Raw genomic sequence first — 10,779 nt, 5'->3', positions numbered from 1 at the left:
ACATTCTACCATTAACAAGAATGGAATAAATAAATAGACAATGCCCTGTTTTCTGATGTATGTGCAGCTTTAAGTCAAAACTAAAGGTCAGTTTGGAAATCCGTATGTCAAGTAAGAATGCTAAAGTCGTACGTTGTACAGGTTTAACCTGGAAGAGCACATTTAGTCACAACTTTATGTACAAAAACATTACAAATGATATGCAACATTTATTTACTATAGATTGTAACACAGAAAGTACTTATCTGCTTCATTTACATTGTCATACAAGTGCATACTGTTCACTACCACTTCTAAAGGTAGCACACATACCCAATGTATTACAATTTAAAAAGGCTTATTTGGCATGTGCAACATTAGTACTGAATGAAAGATTTTTTATGGAATTCATGATATAGAGGTTAGTAGCATTTCTCTCAAAAATAATTTATAACTTTACAGCTCCATGTTCAGGAATGTTCTGGTTTGGTCTTAATATTTGGAAATCTACAGGACAATGTGGCTTATAGGACCATGTTAAACAGCCCAGTGTTTGTCGGGGGTGAAGCTGCTGCCCTTTACAGAAACACAGCAGATGTAGAGAAAGGACTCTACGGCCTGTACTCATGCACAAAACATTCACTCAGTTAGCTGAATGGCCAGAGCAGCGAGGACTTAGGAAATACTTAGTTATGACACACTGAGTGCTCCAGTCCCACGGGTACAGACAATTCTGTACTACAGTGTTTTACTACTACATATAGTTTCCACCATGTAGTCCTTCACCGGGTCTGAATTAAAATAAAGTATGCACCTTAATGCACACACGCCTCAGCACATACCAACTGGTCGACCTCTGTTTGATGCTGAAAGGTGACTCGATATAGAGTCTGTGAAGTAGTCACTTACTGTAGCGGACAACAGTGTCTAATTTATATTTGACAACATGTAAGAAACAGGTAAAGAGACATCAAATATACACAGACCAGCAGGGCAGAGTAGGATTCAGCCATGTTTTGCTGTGTGTGTGTCTAGCCATCAATGTCCCAGCTGAAGAGATGATGTTTCACCAACATATCCTGCACTCCCTCTTTCAGTGGTCTCTGCTCCTTCTCCTGGAAGCAAAAAGGAAACACAGAGAGCTTTTAAAATCAACAAATACACCAGAAAGAAATTAAAGAATGTGAGAGTTTTCGACAGCGGATGGAAAAGAATCATTGATTGAAGTCTGTCCAGAAGTGATTTACAGTGGGAACTGATAATGGGTGATTAAGTGGAGAGACTCACTTTGAAGTGAGGCGATGCTATGAGACTTTACCCTATCTAAGGTACAGAAGTTAAGGTGCAGAAGACGCATGGCAAAAGTCGAGCGGTTACAAGTCTTAAATCAGCAGGTAAGTAAACTAGTAACTAATAACTATACTAACGCATCTACAGCCTCATATTCAACATGTTACCTAGAGGTCCCAACTAAACAGGTGATGCTGAACCAGCAAATCCATAACTTCAGCTTTCAGAATAGTGGATTTCTGAAAGAGCATACAGTCAAAGTTGTTCTCCCATGAATGCTGTTGTCTTTGAATAAATAGTAAGACTTGGTCATCTCCTTGGCTCACCTCTTTCTTGTCAGGTAACTCACAATCTTGGGAGAGGCTGAAGGCAAACTTTGATAGCACCCTGGGGAGACAGCAACAGTAGACTGGGATTGTTATCGAACTCTTAGGTAGAATGAAAACATGCTGTAGTTATAAAGCGTTTCTTACCTGAGCTCACACTTGATCTGAACCCATCCAGGACTGCGCAGGAATGACCACGGATGATACCATTTCTCTACAGCAGCCATGCTGGAGCACAACACCTCCAGCCACAGGTGCAGCACCTGCTCACTGGTGGGGAAGACGCACGTTAAGAACCAGGCAGTCTGAGGGGTGTGTGTTAAATACGTGTGTGTCAGTCTTCACAACTCACTTTAGGCCAACGCAGGCGAGAGACCTAAACTTGACATCCATCTGAGCGTGCGCTGTGTCGTGGCTCATGTTGACTGACTGCACCGCCTGAAAAGAGACAGATGGCGCTCATGCACTTCCTAAAGTATTTGACTTTATGCCTCACGCTGATGTGCACATTAAGCTCAGTAAAACAAGCATGCAGTATGTTCATTTATTTAGTTAAGGAAATGCTTACTTACTCTGTATAACAGCTCCTCTGGTGTTAGTACTTTCCCATCTTCATCTAACCTGGTAAACAGAAGAGAACAAGTTGAACGTGGATTCCTCATTCCACTCCCAAAATGCATTTCACTTCTTACTGATGGAAAACGTTTGTTTTTTTAAACCAGAGGCCAGTTGCATACAAATAGACCCAATCTTTGTTAAATATAACTCACATACGTCAGGCTTGCTATTTAGCTGCTGCATAAAGCTTTCTGATGAGTAACCTATGTCAGACTGACTTCGATTGCCTGCCACACAATATCGGGGCAAATAGTGGCTGCAGTAGTGACACCAGGCATTAAAAAAAAAGGTATGAATCCAATGTTTTTACAATTAAAAAATGTTCAGCAACAGTTTAAGAATAAAGTACAAGAATCCCAAAGCCTCATGTAGAAACAATTGATTTATTTCGCTAAAAGCAATGTTAAATAACAGTTGAAATAGTTAGCCAATCGTCAGTCTTCATATTTATCCAACAGACGGCTTAATTAGAGTCATCTAACCTGACAGCCCAACACCAATTTAAGGCCAAGACTAATCTTGAACCAAGTCTATGCAAATGGCCCTTGCAAATCAAAGTTTGGATGATCTGCTCCTCAAAACACCTACATGTGAAAATCATCCCTCACAGGCATGTAACCTCTTTATGTGAACAGAACGTTTGTGTCTTCATTTGGTTTTACCTGTAGGTTTTACACAGCACCAGTCTGGAGTACACAGAGTTGAAGTCTCTCTCCACCTCTCTACTGGCCGCCTGAGAGAAAACAAGATGCCGATCAGTGATTAAGTCTTGTGGTGAGTTTGATACGGCAACTCAATGTGCAATATGTCGCTCTCCTACCTCTTCTATGAATAACCAAGGATGACACGGTCCTCCCAGGATAGATGGCTTCTTGAGACCGTGCTGAAAAATGGCCTTCAGGGCAGGACACAGTGTCCCCCTGGCCAGGTCTGTCACTGCCTCCGTCACAGAATCATCACCTGCTAATGAGTACTGGGGACAGACAGAGCAAAACACTGTTTAGGACACTAATATTTACGACACTGGAAGGGAAATGTTAAGAAACAAAGAAGGTAAAAACTGATTGATCACATTGATTGAACATTCAAAGGATAGTCAGCATAGAAACACTTATATCTTAATAAGCGTATAATTAACAGCTTCCATACCTCTTTACTTCTTTCATCGAGGATCTCCACAAACTTAGCTGGAAACCAACCTGTTACAAAAGCCACAGAAAATATACGTCAAATGAGCTGGAAAAAAAGAAAACGTTTCCAGATGGCGCTGTTGTTGATACACAAGAAAAAGCACACACCTCTAAGGCCATTGAGCTCTCCAACCCAACAGTGTTCATCTTTCTGTGAGACGATCTGAAGCAGAGACAAAGAAAAACACACCTGTATTAGATTCAGTGTACATGTACAGGTACATGGCTGGAAACAACAATGTTTACGTGTGACTCACAGTGATGATGTCATTCTTCCTGAAGCCCAGTTCATCGTCGTCATGACGCTCAAAGTCCAGCAAAGCCTTTGCTCGTCTCCGTCGGTTGCGAGACACCACAAGAAAGTTTTCATGATCTCGCTGGTGGCTCTCCATGGAGTAGTCGGGGGTCAGGTCCTGGAGGAGAGATGGGAAACGTCAGCTCCAAACTAAGTCACAATGCTACCATTGATGGTGCAACAATAGTAAGTTTAGGACTAAACCATTTTGCCATAAAATTAAGAGAGGCCTCCTTTAATGCTCCTCTCATTGTGGTTGATATGTATTTCCTGTGCTGCCGTGTGTGAACTCACAGTGCTGGAGTGACGCGGGTCCAGACAGTGGAAGTGCTCTGCAGTGTGAGTTATGGCCTCTCGCAGGGCGGCCACCAACTCTGTCTGCTTAATGTTTTTGGATTTCAGAGCCTCTGCCTCATCCTCCCCAAACAGCAGGGAGCTCAGGGTGGACTTCCTGCGCAGAGACTGTCTCCTCACCACCTGAACACAGACAGGCAGGACACAACAGTTTTTAATAAAAACTAAAAACCACAAACTAATCTCAAGACAATAATAAGGGATATTTCAGACCAACGACTGACCTTGTTGAGATTTGTGTTGAGTGCGGTTGTGTTGCCATTATTGAGCTGCGCCTGTTCATTTAGGATGTAGGCTAGGTGCTTGTGCCGGTGGGCTTCCAGTGTTTCTTGGGATAGCGTCCCTGCTAGCCTCATCGCCTCCCCGAGAACTGCAGGCCCATCTCGCAGCTGGCTTGGCAAGTCCGACAAAGTATTAAAAATGGATGCAGAGTTCTCCGAGGACACAAGCTCCTCCTCCTGGAGGCGGGGAGTAAATTTGACAAGGCTCAATACAGATCAAACCAAGATCAAAACAGTTTTTGTAGCTGGTCAAAACTTAAATAAAATTAACAATCAATAAAATAAAGCATCTCAGCATAAAGTATAGTGTATCAGGGTGGTGTAGTGCAAATACCTTGATTTTGAGCATGCCCAGTGTGACCTGAAAGAGCACCAGTGAGCCCTGGTAGAAGAGCAGGTCCCAGATCCGAAGGACCAGACGGATGTCCACCACACTGGCAAAGGATGTCAGGAACCAATGCAGCGTGATCAGCGACAGCTCTGGACGTATGAGGAGGAATGGGTTTCATTCTTTATCTCTATTTCACACAATCCATTTTTTAATCAACCACACTCCCACCATCTTTCCTAATACCCAGCCGTACCTATGTCATGCTCCTGCAGGAGACGGTCGAGGGCTGGCAGGTACTGAACGATGAGCTGGCGGAGAACCCTTTGGTCCGTTTGGACGCCCAGCAGAGTGGAAGAGAAGTAGGATGGAGGAAGGAGGTCTTCGATCAGGGCACACATCATCCATAGCACATCCTCCTCCTCAAGAAAGAGCAGCAGACAGGAAACCACCTGGAGAGATCGAGACATAAGGATAGGGAAGACAAAATGAAAAGGGAGCCGTGAAGATGGAAAAGGAAAGTACTGTTTGTACCAATGTGATGAAGGTGCGACTACAAGTGTGTGTGCATTAATAGAAGTGTTGAGTGATTACAAGTGTTCTCACCATGCCAGTGCCCTGACAATACCCAATGTCTGGGTAGAGCCAGGCCAGGCCTCTCAGCACCCGTCTCAGCCTCGGCACTCCAACACTGGTCAGACTGCAGAAACACGCGTTGGTTGGCATAGTCCGTAACAGATCCTTCTCTATCTGAGGGACAGAGAAGAACAAAGGAACAATCACATCAAATTGAAAAAATACATAAATAAATACCACTCTATAGGTATTTGACAGTAGATCAATAGCTGCGTGATTCAGTGTTTGACAATAAAGATGATTTGATTCCATTTAAATTGTTGTTACTAATTAATCAATCAACTATTTAGACACATTCTCATGTACTTCTATGCTACTATGTGGTTTTACCTGTTTAGCTGAGCTGGTGTCGTCATTGGAACTGTTCTTAATGATTTCTCTGTAAGAGATCTCAGAGGTCCTCTTCTTCTGCAGCGCTCCAGCCAGACGCATCCACAGCTAACGGAAAAAACACCTTTAAGAGCACTGTTTTGTGACTTTAGGGGTTACTAATAAGCAAAACCTCAGGGGCAACTGTAGCATTCTTGTGACAATGAGTTTAACTTTTATTAATTTACATCAAAAAATGACTGGCAGTATTTTAGCCCAATGTATAGCACTTCTCATCAATGACATAAATAGTCCCCCCATGCTGAGCAGGTCTACTTACTTGTGGCCTCATGCTGTGCGGTATGCCACCGAGCACCAGGGTACGCAAGCGCTCAGAGCGCTGGAGGACGGGATCGATGAGCTCCCAGGTCAGGTCACCCACCGTGTGGTTGTGGGTGAACTCTAGGTGGGCTTGCCAGCGCAATCGCTGCTGGGGGTCTTCACGCTGGGGGGAACCTTCAGAGCCCAGCCAGGACCTGGGCTTCCCACCATCTGAATGAGCAGAGTTATATATTAGGCTTAGTAGCGTTTGTAATCACAATATTTCTCTAGTACAGACCTTGAACAACTACAGTCTAAAGTCATAAAAAATATATTCACCCATCAGGCAAGAATTGAAAAGACACAGTCATAACTTTGAGATCACATGCACTTAATTTGTGTACATAATGTAGCCACTGTGCCCAGATATGAAAATGGCCTCTTGTGTTGTTTGACTGGGATTCAGGACTTTTACCAGAAGGCATGCATGTGTCAATGTGAGTGAATACATTACCTTCAGTGTCCATTTTGAAGCCAAACTCATCATATTGGAGTTCGGGCTGTTCTGAAGGTTCCTTCTTTAGAGACAAACAAATAGCATGCATGTCATTAGGAGATGAAACAGGAAAGGCAACTGTAAAAGATGAAGATGGCCACAGCAGCTATTCTGAGCATATTAATCATTAGTCAACATCAGATCATGTGCCAATGTCACATGAGGATTAAGCATTTTTTCTTCATATTCTGTCACGCTGTGCAGATGTGTCCTAGCTTTTAGGTTTTTACTTTTCTACTCTCGTCACACACTCGTTCATTTTCTGTTTAATGGCACAAATGCTCATGAAGCTACATATAAATAAAATATGAGGTCACGTCCTCACTTGATGGTACTTGGCCAAAATGTCCTGGGGCCACATGCTCGGAGTGAGGGCGGAGAACGGCCCACCAGGGGCTGGTGTATAGGTACCTAAAACAGAGACAGGTTCATGAATTAGAAATGGTTCTGAAACAGAAAATAAATAAATAAATATTCTAAGGGAGTTTAGAGAAAAACAAAGCAGGTTGAAACAGAAAATAATTGATCAAAATATGAAATAAAGGGTAAGGCATTCATTCAATCAAATAATGATTATTGCTGATCAGTGTCAAGTCAGATCAGTGCATCTGTATCAACATGAAAGTCTTTCAGATAACCAGAAAAACATTTACAGAAGCCAAAACCTTCAAGTTTTTTAACCCAAATTCATAGAAATATTTACCTGACATATTGTTGCTAGTAGAGTGAATAGCTTCTATATGAAAATACCGCAGTCACTCTAGAGGAAGGAGGTCAGAAGATAGCACCCACTCTATAAAAAACGACAGAGAAAGAGAAACGGTTGGTGGCTGCAGTAGCTGAAATCAAATTATGACATGTGGTTAGCTGGCATATGAAAATCTCTCTGTTAAAGTCATCTTTTTGCACCTCATCTACTTTTCCTTGCATTTAATTTCAAGTTATTACAGTGCATCTTCTCAAAACCTGCCTCCTTGCCATTTTTAAAATACCTTCACAATGAGTCCAATCTCGAGTCCAACCATCCAGTAACAAAACAATGTTCCTTCTTCACAGAATCACTGATGGGAGATATTCAGAGGCTCAACACAATAAAGTGAGAGCGGATATAGAGATAGAGAGACAAAGAGGGACATTGTTGTCTCTCTCCTCGTGGCCATATGACTGCTGTATTAACTAGAGGCTAATTACCACACTAAGATGTATCTGTGTGTTCAGGCTCTGTTTTTAAACTGTTAAAATCCTGGGGCAAAATGAATAAACATTGTGAGAATCCTAGGAGAGAGATGTCCCCTCACTAATTAACCGTTTTCTTTATGAGGACTTTATCTTATTTGTTGTTGAGAAGGTATTATGCATCACAACTGTTGGCTCTATGGTCCAACACATAGATCATGACAACTTTTATTGCTCATTAAACCTATGAGGGCTAAATAGTAGGCTATTATACACTTGAACGACCACTTCATAAAACTGTAGCATTGTGAACGTGTTGCATGAACATGTTTCAAAACAGTCAGCCACATAATTTTTTATAAAAAATACCCACAATGAATGTGCCGCTGTTATAATTAATTTTGAGCAGATTCATCACAAATCCCCTGATTATTTGATATTTTATACCAATTAACTACTATAAGACGTCAATCCATTAAGTAAGGGGAGAGGGATTTGAATGCTAATAAAAAAAAAAAGGTCATCACATCTTACTTTAATGTTCATGTTAAGTATCCTGACAGGTGACACTATTTGTAAGCTCTGATGAAGCACACACGAGCAGACATAACAGCACAACAACCGTAACCTGCAAATAGGCTCACCAGCATGCACACCCTGCCAAAATGATTCATTCCAGCAGCAGGCTTGCAGCATCTGAAGAGGGATTTAGGACTTAAGAGAGATGAGAAATCAATTTGAGGTTTGGAGGATGGCCAAGTACTTGCAGGCTAGCTGTGTGTGCAGCTCAGGGGACTGCTGGGATTTTGGAGAGACTCCCTTACAAAAACACAAACAGTTCACTCACCTGCCAAGAAAACCAACAACCACCAACTGAGCCCCTTCTGAGAAACTGTTGCGCATATTGACAATACAACTGCAGAAATCTGCTGCATATGGTCGCAAAAGTTACACTTTAAATAATCAGTTCATTCATCAATTATTAAATCAACGTAAATCAGCAACTATTTCGATGGTAAATTCATCGTTTGAGTTTTTTCCAAATAAAAATGCCATTTCTTTTCTGATCTGAAAGTATACCTGCTGTATATTAAACTGAATATCAAATTCTAATAATAATAGTAGTGACCTCAAAAAGTCCAGTATCAGTAGGGTTATTGTCAAAAAGAAAAAAACAACAACATACAAATCCAATATTGCCATAAAGCAGATATACTTGTTGATTAACAACATTCCCAACAATGGCCAAATACAACTAAAGATACTGAAGAGACAACAACCACTAAAGACTGCAAAATCTGATGAGTTATTCATTTATTCGATCTCACAGTATATATACACATCAGTCACCCCCATACATATTAGATGAAACTCCCAGAAACCAAACCGCTTTTGGTGACTTTTTATCTTCCTCTGAACAAGAGAAGATCTTTTCCCCATTGTTGAGGTGTGGCTGTGCTCACTTGTATTTGCACTTAGTGGTCAACACCCTGCTACAAGTAAAACAAAGAGTAACATCCTGCTGCACGGACAGGGAAAGTGTGAGTATTTTTTTACCTTGATAACAGAGGCTGTGTTCCTCAGACAGTAACCACAACAATAGTGACTCATGCTCCCCCCTCTCGTGAATACGCCCACCTAAACAGCCATGTAGAATTACCAGCTTGTGCTGAATAATGGTAGACGGTCCTTTATACTCTTTGGCAGACAGTACCTTCCCGTCTGTAACAGATTCACACACAGCAATGTATCATCTACACTCAGTTACACATGTGACATGGTGGTAAACTGGAATGGTGCTTTCTCAAGAGCAGCGAAATAAAAAGATACTGGAAAAAGCCCCTCCAGATGCTTTCTGGGGGGTTAGAGGCAGGAAAACCATTCTACAGGGGAAAGGGGCTTTACAACAACTTACCAGCTCTTGATCCGTCTAGTTTAAAGCCGAGCTGTCCAAAGAGACACAACCTCAGCTTTATTCGCACTGGCCATAGATGCCATTTAGCAGCAAAGCACTTATCTGCAATGGGTCGTTTCGTGCTTATACACACGTCATAGCAACACGTCATCGCGCAAGATAAAGACAGTTTTAATGTAAAGTGCAGCATCTGTCAAATGCAAATGCTGACTAGCTAACGTTGGATGTTCATTGGACCCACACACATCGTGATGTTCAATAAAGCTCGCTGAATTAACGTCAACTTACGTCACTCCCCCAGCTGACGTCAAATGTAGTCAAGACTATTAAATGAGAGACACTTACATTTTCAACAACACATTTGAGCGGCTACATTCACAAATTCTAGTCACAGAAAATGATACGATAATACGCCACACTTACTGGTTGATAAAACTTTAAATATACGTCTCAGAGACCAATGTGATGTTGTCAGCTGTTAGCAAAACATGCTACCCTTCGCTTTTAGCTAACAGTTACCGTTGCATACATGGGTGGACAATTAGCCTGCTAGCATAACTTACCGTGGCATTATTCTAGTGAAAGCGTAACGTTGTGGTTTCTGTCGTTGGAAAGAGGGGACACGACATATGCTATGCCATCATTCGTCTCGCATTGCTGATTTCCCCTTCGTAGTGCACCTGCTAGCGACGTAGCGACGCGTAGCTCCGCTGTATCCTTACGCCCGTGCAGGTTTTTTCCCTGTCTATCCCGAGAAGTAGTTCCGAGATCCCGGAACTACACCTCTCACTGATAAATATCCTTCCGCGGGGGGAATCGATGACGTAGGCACACGACGTTATGTTTGCTTCATTCATTCAATAGTTTTTCTCATTCATTCCAGCGCAAACCTGAGCCAGTCACGATTCACGAGAGCAGCCTACCAATCATAGTGAGCTTCAGTCACCATGGACCCACAACATTAGTATTACATGGATTGTGTTGTTTGGGTAAGCTATGTGTTATTTTGAATGATAATTTAAATGTTAAACCTTTTGAAACATGCATTTTAAGATGTGTATAAAGTAAATTAGTCAATAAAAAGGAACAAAGGACATAGGACTAGTCAGTCTAATAGTAGGCCTATAAGATTATATATATATAAAATGTCATAATTTATTTTCTTAGCCCTAAGTTTGAGCAGGGAACTATACACAAAATATATT

The 10,779-nt window shown here is 41.8% G+C and overlaps 1 protein-coding gene across 2 annotated transcripts; it reads right to left on the bottom strand.

The window, feature by feature from the left end:
• Positions 1-198: 198 nt before the first annotated feature.
• sgsm3 (small G protein signaling modulator 3) lies at positions 199-10,291 on the bottom strand. Of its 2 annotated transcripts, none has more exons than XM_084036537.1 (21): positions 10,138-10,291; positions 7,187-7,276; positions 6,809-6,894; positions 6,442-6,505; positions 5,947-6,158; positions 5,628-5,735; positions 5,268-5,411; positions 4,918-5,113; positions 4,668-4,813; positions 4,277-4,510; positions 3,993-4,175; positions 3,661-3,816; positions 3,512-3,566; positions 3,363-3,412; positions 3,034-3,186; positions 2,876-2,946; positions 2,168-2,216; positions 1,948-2,033; positions 1,743-1,865; positions 1,596-1,656; positions 199-1,094 (listed from the first exon to the last, which is right to left on the bottom strand). In XM_084036537.1, the coding sequence occupies exons 2-21, from the start codon at positions 7,191-7,193 to the stop codon at positions 1,011-1,013; spliced, it is 2,268 nt and encodes a 755-aa protein (XP_083892663.1). In that variant the 5' UTR covers positions 7,194-7,276; positions 10,138-10,291; the 3' UTR covers positions 199-1,010. The 2 variants fall into 2 exon arrangements, with proteins under 2 accessions (XP_083892663.1, XP_083892664.1); XM_084036538.1 differs by lacking the exon at positions 10,138-10,291 and adding an exon at positions 9,575-9,590.
• Positions 10,292-10,779: the final 488 nt, after the last annotated feature.

This window comes from Eutrigla gurnardus (genome assembly GCF_963514095.1).
Source record: "Eutrigla gurnardus genome assembly, chromosome: 20".
Classification (NCBI taxonomy): domain Eukaryota; kingdom Metazoa; phylum Chordata; class Actinopteri; order Perciformes; family Triglidae; genus Eutrigla; species Eutrigla gurnardus.
Note: the sequence above shows the minus strand (reverse complement) of the source record. Positions and strands in the feature narration are given on the sequence as shown.

What these genes read in the sequence shown, in the direction of transcription:
- sgsm3 (XM_084036537.1), bottom strand. An exon ending in ACACCAGCTCAGCTAAACAG is followed by an intron (nt 5,412 to 5,627) that starts GTAAAACCACAT and finishes TCTGTCCCTCAG; the next exon opens with ATAGAGAAGGATCTGTTACG. An exon ending in CAGATCAAGTGTGAGCTCAG is followed by an intron (nt 1,657 to 1,742) that starts GTAAGAAACGCT and finishes CTGTCTCCCCAG; the next exon opens with GGTGCTATCAAAGTTTGCCT.